General features: G+C 40.9%; 1 protein-coding gene across 1 annotated transcript in view; it reads right to left on the bottom strand.

Annotated features, from left to right (window-relative positions):
- Positions 1–15,868, bottom strand: part of ST5 (suppression of tumorigenicity 5) — a gene marked incomplete at its 3' end in the record, with an annotated part of 71,614 nt that overhangs the window by 38,218 nt on the left and 17,528 nt on the right. The window contains exons 3-4 of the mRNA XM_009879126.1: positions 12,632–12,768; positions 1,984–2,132 (exon numbers count right to left, since the gene is read on the bottom strand). Of these exons, the coding sequence (XP_009877428.1) occupies positions 1,984–2,132; positions 12,632–12,768 (286 nt within the window). The remainder of the gene's footprint in view (positions 1–1,983; positions 2,133–12,631; positions 12,769–15,868) is intronic.

Raw genomic sequence — 15,868 nt, 5'->3', positions numbered from 1 at the left:
AACACTGTAAGAAGCTTAAGCAGCATGCCCAGGAAAAAAAAAAAAGTATTATTATGTCAAGCAACTATCAGTTGGCATTTACTAATGTTCTATTAGTAGTATTATGAGCTATAAACCTTCAGCAACAAATGTCCCATTTCCTCTCCTTGGAGGGGGTACCTATTAGGGTGCCGTACCACCTGGGATTAAGCATAGATGTTGTCACATGTGTGGGTTTTGCATAACAAATATAATGTCATCAATAAAATATTCTTTTTATATCTGATGACTTCAAAAACTGAAAATAACAAATGGGAAAGGAGAAGACACAGTGAGATTCAAAATGACCACAAGCCAGTGTTCCTGAGGTCTCTGCTTACCACAGGTTCGCATGCCAGGAAAATCTGCAGCAGTCTATACTTTAATGAAAGAAATTCTTTTGAGAGATGATTGTTGAAAGGCTGATGACCTTTTGATCTCTTCCATCTTGTTTATCATCATCCATGACTGAAAAGTCACGTTGCTAACCTGGCTATGTTGCTATGATGGAAAAACTCGGTGATAAATCATTGCCAAAGTTGCCATTCTCCAGGAAAATGAGACTTTTCTATTTCTGGTCACCGGAGAATCACCCAGGCCCATAGCTGACCTGCTCCTAGTGTCTCTTTGCTTTAAATATCAGCATAATGATGGCAGGACTGACTCCTGGCAGGAAACTCCTGGCAGCGTTTCAAAAAGAATATAGTCCTGTTGCAGAGATACCACAGAGTGCTTATTTACCAAGTAACTTCACAGAAGTCATTTTAATCTGTATGTTCTTTGTCACTCTGTGTAAAGTAGAGAAGAGTGGACAGGATCTTACTATGCAACAACATGGTTCTTACCCAGATGCTACACAATGCCTGTTAACATACACACACACACAGAGCTAAAAAGAGTTGTTATGCACAGTATGTCTCTCACTACAAGGTTATCTTTTTGGCTGCAGTTTCTGTTTCTCCTTACTCTGACTGAAGATTACTTTCCACTTGTTCCCTTTTCAGTAGTTTTGCTGAAAACACTCCTGTTTTACAAAAGCTGTGCTGGGTGCATACTAAGAATCCTAGTGTATTTCTTTTCTCTCTTGTACTGTGATGTACACAAAATAAGTGAAAGAAAACACATTCAGTTTTGTTCTAGGTCTCTTTACAAGACAAATGTAAATTGTTGTGACTGTTTGTTCAACTGAAATTTTTCTGTTGATTCAGTGCAAAATAAAATTTCTTTTAAAGGCATTTTGAATCTCACAGTTAAGTATGTGATGAAATTTATATTTTTCCTTACAAACACAATGTTCCCATAAACAACAAAGCAACTTGGCATTTCATACACAAAAAAAGACTGCTTTGGAAAATTCACCATAAAATGGAAAGTCTGCAGAGCTCCTAGTCTTTTACTTTGTGCTGTAAACACAACTTATACAGCCTTGTTAAATGCACACTCTCAGGTTTTTCTGATTATTTTATTATTCATTTATTTGGGGGGGGGGCATACTTGGCCTACTCCATTTTACAACAGAACATACCACGCACGTGAATCAGACTTCACACGAGCAAAGTCACAACAGTCACAATTCACGGGCAAGATTAAGCAGATGCCTTTTTCCCTCCTGTCCCTACCAAAAGCCCAGCAGCAAACACGGAGACAATTCACAAAGAGGTGCAGCCACACAAAGGATTTAGGGCCGGATTCAGCTTGAAAACTGCCAGTGGACAGATTCTGCTCAACCTCATCAGGCCAGGCCAGCACAAAGAGCCGTGGGCTTCTGCAGCGCGGCGCCCAGAAGCGGAGCTCCCGCTGCCAGGAGCGTTCCCCGCAGCCATTCATGCACTTGATCCCACTCTTTCACGGGACACCCTTTCTCGTTCCGTACAGCTGCTCTTCCTCCTATGCCACGGCTGATTTTCTTGCATAAGTTTTAAAGAAGCTTCAAGCACCGAAAGGCAGGCGCCGTCACGCCGTTACCTGGGGAGGTGACGTGTATTTCCTGTCCTGCGGCGTCCACATCCTGTGCAAAGAATCCAGGGAATTCTCCGAGAGCTGATGGGATTTTCGGCCCGCGTGACGGCCTTTCAGCTCCACATCCTCGTACGGGTTTTCCTTGGGTGACTCGCCTTCAAAGTTTTGGGTTTTTGTTGGTTTGGGTTTTTTTAAGAAAAGAAAAACAGACAGGAATGTAAAGTTATAAAAAAAAGTAAGAAGCATGTGAACCAAGCGAAAGGCTTTTCTAAAAGCTCCTCAGCTTTCAGCATGACTCATCTCTCTAGCCGCAGCTGGAAGTATTTGGAATAGAACTTGGCTAGGAGGTCAACAAGTTTCTTCGGGTTTTTTTTAACTGCCTTTTTTTTTTTTAAATAAAATGCAAGGCTTTCACAAGATGTGCTTCAGAGCATCCGCAGCTGTGGAAAAATTTATTGATACATAAAAGCTAAAGCACATAACTGCTTTAAAATGTATCAGTAGATTTTACAAATCTATAGCAGCCACTCGCAGGGTGAAATGAATAGCAATAAATAACTCTTCTCAACATACCACCGTTACACAAAACAACTTTTATTTGATGCTACCTTCATTTTTATCTTCCTCGGAGAGAAGGCAAAGAAAGAATAAACACTTCAGCTCAGCAGTGCCAAGACAGAAGATTGGAAATGTGAAAGATGAGGGAAGAATTACTTCCCCGACCATAGTGCATCTCGTTCTTTAAAACACATCATGCCTTCTATTTAAGCAGCCATTCAATTCAATTTATGTAACATTAGTATCTCTCAGAAGGAAACTCATCCTGCCAGTAATATATAGAGGCTTGACCAGTTAATCACTAAATATGACATAAATGAAAAATCCATCAAAAATCAGACTGCAACATCTGAATTTTTAGCATTTGAAAACCAAAACTTATAGTCCAGATTCAAGTGACATTCAGTGCCCTTTGGCAGCCTAAGGACCAGTGGAATAACCCACCGTCTTCTCAAACTCCCGAACTCACTAAGCCTCTCTCTGAACTAAGAAGCACGAAGATGAATGAGTAAAATGAACGTTTTGAATCCATTTCTTCAGACAGTTTATAATCAGCAACTGGTTTAGAATTTCAGCTTTTTCAGACCAGGTTTCCAATCATCTTACACAGAAAATCACCCCTAAAAATTGATCTACCCAAATTCAAGACCTGAATTTGCAGAAGCTTGAAACGATCAGGAGGTACAAAACTTTTGAACCAACTTGCTTTTTTTTTTTTTACATCTAAAGATGACTCAAATTCCTGTTTCATGAACAATAAATATTGCCATACAAGCCATTAAATATAAGAAATTCAGATTTTACTACATGTTGTAGCAATTAAGAATTGAGGATGAAAAGCTTTAGCATGGTTTATTATTAACACTGTTACAGAAAATACTGCTTTTACATAGATGAGAGTCGAGGCATGGGTGACAGCAAGGCCTAGAGTAATATGCTGTTTCCTTGACTACCTTTTTTTGTTCTAGGCCAAATATTATATTTCTTTTATTGTACAAAAAAAAATAAAAGCAGTTTGTGCTTTTTACTTTATTGTTAAGTCTGGAAGCATGAGACTGCTTGATGCATCGATTATAGCAATAAAACACTTTTGCTTCGCAAGTTCACATATTTCACAATACAACTAAAAATATAGTTTTGCTTCATTAGTGCATTATACTAAGATTTCTAGTCAAATATAAACACAAGAGTGAATATTTTAGCTTTGTTTTAATTAGAAGCTGGAATAACTGCTGCTGTTGAAGAATGTTTGAATTGGCAATCACAGCTTATTATTTCATCCAGAGGGAATTTGACACTAGAAGCTGCGCTATTATCATAGTCAATCCACACACCCCATGGAAAGAACACCTTCAGGTGCATGGGGTACTTAGACAAAAAGACCTTTTGATGAATGCAATGAACAGGAAAAATCTTAAGCAACAAATGCTCCTAAAAAAAAAAATAAATCAAAGCTACAAATGTCCTGGGAGGACTATGGAATGGATTGATTCCTTCTGTGGGAAGAAAAATAAATAGATACTGCACACTAATTCCGTTACTTGTAAACTCTAGAGCCCTAGATATGATAATCATAACAACAATAAAACTTTACAAAACGCTGTTACTTACTTACAGCTAATTGGACTGTATTAGCATAATAAAATTTCTTGTAAGCCCAAGTCAAGTATGGGTCAAGCAAGCATTTTAGAATGGATTAACAGATTTCAAAATACCCAGCTACATGAGACAGTGCTTAAACATATGCTTCCTTGTGAAAACAAATGTTATTACGTTAGTCTACATAGTATCCAAACTCCTGAGAAGAAATAAGCCCATCAGCTGAAAACAAGATCTTCTTCTTTTTTTTTTTTTTTGAATGTGAAGTATTTCAAAGTTTTGGGGTGATTCTCTTTCCAGGACACAGTGTAAAACAGAACTGCATGAACCCAGTTAAATCAACATTACTAATGCTGACCTAAAATATTAAGTACAGAAATAGGCAGGCCCAAAGAAGTCTTGGATGAGAGAAGAGGGAGGAGCAAGGAACCATGAGCAGAGGCTGCTTTTCTGACTCAGATTCTCTACCAAAAGAACACTTGGGCCAAATTCCTCTTCAGTGTAATGTGAAGGTCAGTGGAGATACCACAGGGATTTTAACCCCTTCCCTAGGGCTGTGAGAGCTTCTTCAGTGAAGATGACCGGCTTGCTGTTCAAGAACGCTTGTTTCTTTTAATTTTCTCATTTCCTTAAAATTATTTTAGGGTGATTTTTTTTTTTTATTTTGAAACGGTGCCTTGAGACCAAATATGCCTATTCTTTGTTTTAAAAGAATAACCTTCTCCCACACCAAATCTCTGATAATCAAATAGTCTGATCAATCCAAAACAACCTGGTTTTGCTGATTTGCATTTGAACTAAGTATTTGGTTCAGCCAGGAAACTAAAGGAGATGATTTATTTGTCGAGGTCTTGAGCAATTTTCAAACCTTAGACAACCACCACTTTTTAGCACATATATGCTTTCACCAGCAGATGGGACACAAAAGACCAGATATACAAAAATAGGATTAGGCAGCCCAGATCGACTGGGTTCTGTAGAAGTGACAAGAAACTCAGGATGTCAAGTAAGCTAAAAAGATATATGAGGATACCCTGAACTGGCTCAGAGCAGCATTTAACCCCATCTCACTGCACAGTGACTCCCTTCCATGTGAGAAAGATCTGTGAACTGGTGGCCACCAGCACACACTGGAGGGAGGTTCTGGGGAAGAGCAGCGGTGGTAGCCACAGCTGCAGCCCCCAAATGACGAAAATTTCCATATAGCTGGGCTGGCTCAGAGGTTTGCAGCTTTGATCTCTGCATTTCTCCTCAACACCATCACTTTAGTCCCAAGACACAGGCAAGGAATGTTCACAATCTGCAAGACGCAGTGCTTTAGTATTCGTTCAGATTCGCTGCAAAAGGAAAACACATTTTCAGTGAAAGAGCAAGGAAACATCCTTGTTGCTTCCATATGGATCTCTCTGTCAGAAGCCACAAGGAGAAACACTATGCAGTACAGAGGCCAGGCTTGTCTTTATGAGGCTGATCCAACTGCCACACAGGACAACAGCAGACCAATCCACTTCAAAGGAAGCTGGATCAGACCCCCAGAATGCATATGGTCACATGAAATAGCAAGCCTTTGGCAAATACAGTCTCTAATCACCATCCCAGCTTCCAGATCAGTTCCCTTTATAAGCATTTTTGTCAAGTTTTGCATTCTCTTGAATTCTACGTACCGAACTGCTGAGTTAACACAGGACATTTATCTACACGACATTTATCTTCAGAAGATCTCACAGACAATTTAACGACTGGTCCACGTGGGAAAGGGAAAAAGCACAAACAAAAAAATCCAACAAAAATGATAAAATAACCAGTGATCTTCAGAAAAGTCCCGAAGAATGCAGTGCCTTGAGCTTAAGCATCGATGAGTTTGCTCCAGCAGTTGCAGTTCCTCACTCGGTGATGCTCTGCGAGTCAGACCCCGAGTCCCGAGGCAGCACACAGTGTTCCTCTGCTCAGCCTCTCCCACGTGGCAAATGGGAAGCAGAGGCAGACTCAGAAAGCCCATCTCACGCTGAGAAAGGAGTGAAAAGTAAGGCTGAGGGTGGGAGGGAAAAGCAGTCAGACATTTCTCTATAAATGGCAGAAAGCAGGGAAATGCATCATTTCTTCCTAGACAGGAGAAATAATGATCAGAGGAATGAAGTGATGATTCTCTGAGTGCTGATTATAACTCCTGCCTTTTGCACAGCCAGGAATCGAGAAAAATTGACCTGCAGGTACACAGTGAGGGAGAAGGCTGATCAGTTTGTGTTAACTTTGATGCCTAAATTAGGAGCTAGTCTGGAGACAGTATCTCCAGAGAGTGATGCTGAATGCCCAGGCTAAGAGCCCACCACCTTCCCTGCTGCCTACACAGACAGCCCAGGCCCCGGAGCTGTACAGCCAAGTTTGACAGAGTTAGCCCCTCACAAATGACAAAGTGTAGATTTCTCATGTTCTAGAGCATGTGCACATGCACATAGGCCAATTAACATTTTTTACATTACAATAAACTGTGAGATGAAAGCTTCAGCTGCCATCCCAGATGAGACTTGGGAAAAAGCAGCACATACCTCTGAAGGCAAGGAACTGGAAATAGTGGCAATAAATGGGAAGAAAAATGGACTCAGATGGGCAGAAGCAGGACTGAATAACAGACAAGCAGAAACACTCAAGTGAGCTGTCTGTAAGAACCTCTGACACTTGCAGCATCTATCCTCTCAACTTCTTGCAGTGTTCACGTAACAACAGACACAAGGTGCAACATCAACCCCTTTCCACACATAGTCCCTCTGATGACATCTACAAATGCTTGCCCTCTGCCCATGACCTCTCTTCAGTTGTAGATAGAGCCCAAGTCATCCAGCTCATGCACATTTGGTGCACACAGAACCCTACAGAAGATTAAGATAAAATGCAACTGGGTGAGGAAGACGCAAGCAGAGAAGGGTGGCTGGGGAACTCTTGCTTCTGCGGCCTTTGGAGAGCAAGCAACAGGAATGAACCTCTGACTGCAAGCACTGCCTGAGGGAACAGCACAGGATTCTGGCACTGTGCGGACTTACAGCTCCCCAGCACCTCTGGGCACTTAAGTCCAAGGAACTACTCAATGGTGAGAAGCCAGGTGCGCTCACTGCAGTACATACACATTACTCATTCAGTTTATGAACAACATTACACAAACACAGATTGACACCACCAGTGCTGGAGGAAAACTGAGCCACTGGGATGTTTACGAGCATGTTCAGATCAGATGGATGGAAACCACAAAATCTCCTCACTCTCATAAAGTATCTGAGCTTAGATCTTTAGCACGTAGATGAGCTCTTTCAACATCAGAGAAGTTGCAACTGTGCATCTCAGCTGAGGAATTTACCCCAGGAATCTGCAGCAAGAGGAACTATTTCAAAATTAAATTACAGCTAAGACATACTATAGCTGCCTTGAAAACCTAATGCTGAACAGTACTAAGTTACAGACCATTACTTACTCCTAATCCTATCAGTTCAGTACCATGTTCTCAGAAAAGTATTAGAGCATCTGCAACATACAGAGTCATTTTACTCTGTTTTACTAACCTGCAGCATTGACTAGAAAACCAGGCGATAAAGCTGGTGGAGGCTGTCAAAAGCAGTTGTAGTGGATGGTACAGCAGTGACACATACTCCATAGAGAAAATGAAGATCTAAATAAAGCATGTCATGATTAATAAAAATAACTGAAATCAGTGCATCCCAATGTAGCAACAAAGCAGGAGGCTGGTAGTCAACAGGATCGGACAGCTGGAGTATTTGGCCTTTCTTTGACAGGCCCATATGGATACTGTTTGATTTAATGTGCTCTGTCTGCCATTACCCTACAGTCTCTATCATTAAATTTGCCACTACTCACTTTCCAAAAACTCACATGCTTTTTAGACTGTGAGAGGCAGATTGTATGTAAGTAGAGAGGAACATACGTTTCCTTGATCACTGTCTGCACCATCATTTTGTATCGATCCCAGCTCTGTCTTTGACTAACAACTATGTAGAGACCTCCTGGTAAGGGTCTGACTAAAAATCCAAAATGTTTTCAGAGAAGCAGCTAGCACAGCACTGCTGGCAGAGGTGCAGTCTCTCCCAGTTTGCTTAGCTTCAGAGAAGCCCAGCAATTTCAAATTTTCCCAGATTTCTACAACCATTTTGATGTGAGATGCTAATATGACAGAAAATAATGCAATACGAAAGCATGACAGGCAATAATGTGGCATGTGATGACAGGATTTTGCTGGAAAGATCAGCTTGTTGTCTTTCTAACCTTTTTCCACATTTATTGGAAGGTCTCTGCAAATGTTCTAATCTGAAAGCAATGTCAAATTGGAACATCTTCCAACTGGACCTCAGTCATCATTTCTGCAGCTCTTGGCACACGCAATGGAAGATTCAGTAAAACAGCTAAATCATCTCGTTTGTTACATGACATGCACTATGTTCACTTTACACCAGAATTCAAAACAAGCGACTAGTTTAGGAGAGATGAGGTGCCATACCAGGAGGGTTAAAGGGAGTGACGTGTTCTTCTGGACTCCACAGGCAAGGTGAAGCCACCGACATTCCCTCTGCTCCAGGATACTGCTCGTAGGCTCACACCTGCCCATTGTAACTGCCCACGCACCACCTGGTGCTGTCCTGACACTTCACTTAATAATGTTAATTTGAGACATATTGCTACATCTCCTGAGCCCTGACATATTGGGAAATAGCTGAGAGAGCCAGATTTGTCCATTCTCGTCTCTCTGGAGAAGACTGTACCTACACAAATACAACAACAACCTAGCCCTCAATTCTGAGGAGAGATGGCTGCACCAAAAGAAGGACAATTTGCTTCCTGAGTGATTACCTGAAATCTGTATACAAGACTTACATGGATATGGTTTTACTAAACAATAAAATACAAAAAAAATAAGAAGGAACTTTTCTAGGCCCGGTACCAATCTGACAGGTTTAAGGCTTTATAAAGATTTATTTTTCACTCAGCTCTCTGACTGTGAAGAAGGCTGACGCAAACTCAAAGCCAGTTGTCCTTCAAGTAGTTGATTCTCTCCAGACTGAAGTGAGATACTCAAGAGGAAATCTAAATAACTGTGTATAACTTTCAGTTATCTTGGGTGTCAGTTGTAACAAGGTCCAAATACATATCCCCTCCAGAAACACAGTGATTAAAAGTGCGTAAGTGTTGTCTTTCATGTTAGTTAAGAGCGTTCTAAGAGTGCTTTGGACCATTGCATTTTAGGGAGTGGGCACTAGTCTTGCATATGAGCCAGTCAGACAGAACGGGAACCTTAATGGAATAAGACCTCTCTGCAGTAATATATGTGGATAAAATAAACCCATTCTTACATAAACTGCTCTTCTTATTGCACCACTAAGAGACTACCCCTGCTAGAAGACAAATAATCTGATACTCATACTCATGGCCTGGGTACTGAATGTCCATATGACTCCAAAAAAAGCAAAGCAAGAATCCTTGACAGTCACAGACCTTCAGGGAGGAAAAGCATTTTAATCACTTTCTTTCTTCTCAGAGATAAAAAGAAAATGTTTTAAATGAGGACCAGGCAGCTATAAGAGCAAATGGCCCTTGGAAAAGGGTATACGGAGTTGTGCGACATCAGATAAAACATTCTCAAACTATGATGCAACGTACACAGCCCAGCTGAGTAAAAGGTCTCCCGCTCACCTACACAGTGTCTTCTGAGAGGAAACTTCCACTTGTTCTACTGTGTCCAGCACTGTGAGGAGTTACAGAGTAAGAAGCCTTGCCTTGTCGAAGACTTCTGCTATATTTAGGTTTTGAATTGTGAGTGTAACTTCTCTTACAAACACGAACTATAATTTACATGGGCTTACCAGATTTTCTGAAGTTAAACTTCATATTGTGCCTTTAACCTTGCCTGCACTTTACTCATTCAGATTTTTCTGCTGATGATGAGTGCTTTCTTTTAGATTTCAGGTGAAAAATGCCTCAGAGACACCAGACCTTAAACAACAATATTCAAGTATCTCTACTGCATTTAGGGGAGCAGACTGGAAAACCAAAACCTTATGGTACATAAGACAGGAAATACTGTTGTCCACAAACACAGCAGAAGCAACTGCCTCAGACATCTCTTAATACTATGATAGTTTCTTGAACTCGCACAAAGCCAAGCATGGTTTCCCAACTGGATTCATAAAGCCACATCAATTTTGGTCTGATTAAAGACTCATTCAAAACCACAAGAAGCAAAACAATGTTAAGTTTACTATGACTGCCACATTCCTGTGAGTGCTAGTACAGAAGATGAATGAAGTCCACACGGCTCTTTGCACTTGGAATACAGCTCTGATTAGTATTAGCAATTGCACCCCTTTATACAACTGCTTCTTGACAAATACATAGCCTTGTTTTTTTCCTGTGTTTTAACACTAATTTGCATTAAAAGTTTTAATTATATAGGGCTGGGGGGAATGATGACACACTTTACTGATGTTATTACTACAGTCACAATGTTTAACTACCTGCAAGCTTTTCAAGAGGCAGGAGATTCAACCAGGTATAGACACAAAAACTGATTTTTTGCAACTGTTTGCAGAGAAAACTCAAAGCAGCAGTGACAGGGTCCTGGATAGCTTTGAAGCAGATGTAAAACTATAAAATAAATGCACTTTTACTGACACCTGGTCTGCATGAGTATAGAAGTGCTACTTAAGAGACTGGGATCTAGCACTACTGGTATAGATTATGCAGATATGATATATAAAATTATGATAGTTTCTTTAGAGCTGGAGATCAAACTACTTTGGGGTGTCTTTAATCTTAAGCTTGACAGTTTATAAGAATTATACCGAGTCAGTATTCTCCCCACATTGCCTGTATTGAATGAAGTGCTTTGGAAAGAGGTTGTTAAAAAGCAGTACAAAACAACGACGTTCTGTGTTTGTCCATAGATCTGAAATTTTGCATACTCTTCCCACTGCCCTGCCAAAATGCCCACATTATAACCTGCAGGGAGCCGGCTTATAGTTCCCATGAGCTGGAAGAACCCATTATAATTTTGTTTTACTGAACTCAAGACTTCTCATCTGAGAAAGTTTCTTACCAGTCCTGCACACTTTATTTTGCTATTTAATAAACCAACGCAAAGAAAAGAAGCATTAGCACCTAACATCTTGCATCACGTTGACAGGTCCCAAGCAGCGAAGGGCACTGTAATTAATGCGCAATACATTTTCAAGTGTGAAGTGCACAGAGGTCTGACTGTTCACGGAGAAGGCTGATGATCATACAAGGACACTCTCCACAGGAAAAAAAGGTTTAGTATCTACATAAGCTCTATTTTTTTCTAACAGACACTGTACAGCAGCATTTCTTTGCATTCTGAAAGCATTTTTTTGAATAGCATAAAGGGAGAGGACAGCTGAAAATGGAAAGAGTGAATTCCTGTTTTCACTGAGGCTGAGAAGCCAGAGAAAGAATTTGGGTATAACGACACAGAGCCCCAAGCTGCAATCTGTGGCCACTGTTCCCTGTTGTATCAACTGATAGGACCAAGAAGAGTTTTGTTCCATCATCTTTGTTTGCCCTTCAAACATTTCTAAGCAGTATTAGAGTGCCTCTGGTCCTTGTTTTTACCAGACTATACAAGCCCAGCCTGTCGGTGTCTCTTCAGAGAACATGTGCTCTAGGGCCCCTAATCATCTTGGTAGCCCTCCAGTTTCAGTAGATAAAGATTCATTGTCCAAAGTAAAATGAAATACCCTTTGTATCTCTTGTACTAATACAACACTGAAAGAGTTAAAAACAATGCAGATATTCATCGCTTGTGCAGAAAATCTGTGCTCTGAAGGGCTGCCCAATTTTTGGTAATTATAACAACCTTTTTGATGTTAAAAGAATGTATGCATAGGCCATACGTTTCCTTCTAAGACCAAAAGAAATATGTTTTTCTTGTGAAGCTTAATCAAAACAGTGCTTTTGTTGTGCATTCCTGATGGCTGTATAGCTAAAGGAAATTAATTTTTCTTTAACCAAAAACTGGGACTTAGGCGAGAGACCAGGAACAGTGCTGCAAACAACTGCTTCAGGGCAGTCCACAGCGGAGTCCTGAAACACTCAGGCTGACCATGTGAGGCCTGGGAGATTAATCTTGCTGTTGGATAGTTCTATAAATACTATCTCAAGTTCAGCTCTTTACATTTTTACACCACTCAAAGCTTCAAGTCAAGGCCTTGATAAAAAGAATCATTTGGTTCTTGAAAAGCACAGCAAAAAGCAAACCAAAGGGTCTGTTTCCAATACCACACGATAAAGTCCAAAGGAATCAAGACCTTCTCATGCAGACTGAGAGTTATGTGTGCCCTGATACATAAGATCCACTTACCCTCCATTTAATCTCTCTCTACTGACAGCAGTGAATTTCCTTGCACAGCTACAGCTGTTCGGCAACACACGGTCTGACTCAATGCAACTGCTCAATATCCCATGTACTTCAACAAGTTCTTACCTACAATGTCTTCATAGGCATTTTCTTCTAAAGTGCTCTTGGATCCAAATTTGTGCTGGCTCTCAGTCCCATTTTCAGTTGGGGAGGGAGGGTACAGGGATTGCAAACTTGACGCATCCTCAAACTCAAAGGATTTTCTGAAGTTTAAAACAATAATGAATTAGTAACTAGAATGTAAAACGATGCAAACGTTTAGCTGAGCGTTTGCTTGCTAAGAAATATACACAAAATGATCACCATCAACAAAAAAAATCACACAGCATGCTTTAAGGACCAACTTGTAGAGGACCTCAAGTCTTGTGCTCACAGCAGGCTTTAGTGTAGCAATCTGTGACACTTTTATGATGTTGGAAGCATTGTTATCCCCATTATGTGGACAGGGAGAAAACACCAAGAAAGTATGTGACATATTTCAAAGGTCACAGAGTAAGTTAGCAACACAGTCCTGAGATAAGAAATTGCTTTGCTCTTGCCAGGGGCCGCAGAAACACGTGGCCTTCTCTCCTCAAGAAAGAGAGTTCTCTGGAAGGCTTTCCTCCATCGGTTGCTCTGGGAGACATAGCCCTTAGTTTGAAAACACTCACATGTCTTGAACCTTCAGAAATGTTTCTGCATAAAGGTCAGTACAAATGCCAAAAGCAGAGTCGTGTGAAAGTCGCCCACTTCCCTTACACACCCTGTGTCAAGCACTGGCAGCAAAGAACAAAACATCAAGGAAATCAAGGCTCTCTGGGATGGATGAGCATCCACTGATGCCCAGACTAGCTTAACAGTAAATCATCCTGCCATCAGACTCTTTTCCTCTTCTCCTCAGTTGGAGTCAAACCTCTGTGGACAGCAGCTCCATATGGCAGTGACAAACTTCAGCCCGTGAATTGTCTCAAGAGTATCCCTACAGCAGGTGACTACAGTGACTACCACACAGACACTGCGTTTGCCAAGAGCATTTCCTATTGTCACCCGGAGCAGACTTGTGTCCAGGGCAGGCTTAGGAGCTCTCTCTCTCTCCTTTCCCTAGTACTAAGAATATCTAGATTCGTGTTATGCACATCAGGATTATGGCAAAAACAAACCGTGCATTTCAGATCCAGATATCTGCTCCTCCACAACTACTTGCAGTTATAAAAAATACTTAGGCACTGAAGACATACCTGTGTATGAAACGAAACTTTCCAAAGTAGTTCAATACCCAACTCTCGCAGATTTCAAAGCAACCCTAAGATGCAGTAACGCTGCATAGGACGGCAGGAATGGTTTTGTGGACCACCTTCAGCTGTGGTCCGTGTGTCCCAAGCCTATCCTGTGCCAGAGGATCTCCAGCTGCTAGGGAATGTCCAGCCCACCCCAACCTGAAGAGTAAAAGCTACAGGAAGGACAGTAGCGAGGACAATAAAGTCAAGATTTTATAAAGGATTTCTGCTTAGCCTTGAAGTCATCTGGCAAACATGTCATTTTGAGAGGTTAATTTAAACTTAATTTGATCGTCATTAATCAGAGGTTAAGTTCAGATAAATCACTAAACTACAGTAGAGTAAAGCTGCGACAAACAAATGGAAACCTACCGTGTAAAATGTCAATCTGATTTACAAGAATCATCAGCTACACATGACAACACTGTAAATCCTACAGCTTATACTCTACTTATCGCAACTTTAAGTGATAAATACTGCTTTCGTGTTGAGCTTGTACCTGCTAGTCCCACCCAGGACTGAGACTCCATTGCTGCACTGGCTGTTGCCTAACGCCGCTATGGTGGGAGACTGCGCCTGCAGAACAGCAGGTTCAAACACAAAACGTACCTCCTCTTGAAATGAAGGTCAAAACTTAATCTCACAATCTCCTTGTAACAAAATACTGTGGTTCTTAGATGACTTGTATAGTCTCAAACTCAGTGTGAGTGTGTACTAGAAGACTGACTTGGATCACATAGCTGCAGGTCACGCAGTGATTCCGTGCAAGAACTATCTCCTACTACTCGTTTCTCTCCACCACGCAGACCATTTTACCATTGCCCTTTAATTTTCTAGTAAAGGCTATCACTTATAGCAGAACATTTAAAAAATATTGTCTTCTGTACACTAGAAATGCTGTGCTGAACAAAATGACGTCAGCTTTATTTCACAAATTCAAGTTAAAAACTAGATATACTCCCTCTGAAATTACTGCCAGAACTCAAAGATAGGCACTGCTAATCAGAGCTTGGCTTCCTCCCCCACGCCTTTCTCAGAGAAACAAAGCACATCAGCAGAGCTGTTTGATCCATTGCAGAAACAGGTGTCTCCTCGAAGTAAAAGGCAGACTCTGAAGGCTCCTCTTCTGTTTTTCCTGCCCCAGCATACTTCAGGTCAGGTTGCGCTGACATAAACTTTTAATTAATTGAGCCAACATTAAGCACTGAACATCAAGATACTGTACTGACAGTGTGCATCTGAAAAGCTGTTTAACGGTTACTTGAAAAGTTCATCACTAAACACTAAGAATATGTGTGTACCGTACACACGCGCAGACAGCTGAACTTGTATAAAATACCATACATTAAATGTTGATCAACAACTATGGCTACAATTTTCTAAGCTGTGAGCAGAATGAGTTTTACCATTTCAGAAACTAAAGAGGAATCACGGAATTAAAACAAGTCGAGCTCTACAAATTGCTGGGGAAACGTAGCCACCTACTCTGCTCACCATTAACTCAGGAAGGACATAAAGGCCCTCCTGCGCTAAAATATAGTTTTCTTAGCATTAAACCTCTACAGCTACTGATAGTAACTTAGGACAACATTTCTAAGCACTGAATTAAATAAAATCACCAACATCACATAAAACTGACACAACTGCTGTAGCCACAAGTGTTGGAAACATAAACCCTCTGCAGGTATGTTCTGCAGTCAACAGAAGACAGGACTACACCAGCTCAGCTATGGTCCCGCTACAAGAGGGTAATGAAATGATGCTCCATTAAAAAAAATCACAAATAATTCATGCCAAAATGAACAAAATAACCCTTAGTGCACATGACTTAGAGCCTTTTTCAGGGATCAAGGAACGCAGGTTGGAGAACTCCAAATGCCATGAACGTAGTCCAGCAGAAAATATACTTGTCTTGCACGCAATTCCTAGCATTTCTCAGCTCACAAGCATTGCCTTAGAGGGAGAACTTAAAATATTGTTACAAAAAAAAAAATACAGCACGTTATTTATCTGAAGATCAAGCACAAGATATTTCCTTGAGTTTTAC

The sequence above is a fragment of the Apaloderma vittatum genome, unplaced genomic scaffold, assembly GCF_000703405.1.
Source record: "Apaloderma vittatum isolate BGI_N311 unplaced genomic scaffold, ASM70340v1 scaffold32731, whole genome shotgun sequence".
NCBI lineage: Eukaryota > Metazoa > Chordata > Aves > Trogoniformes > Trogonidae > Apaloderma > Apaloderma vittatum.
This window is presented reverse-complemented; position numbering and strand designations above follow the sequence as displayed.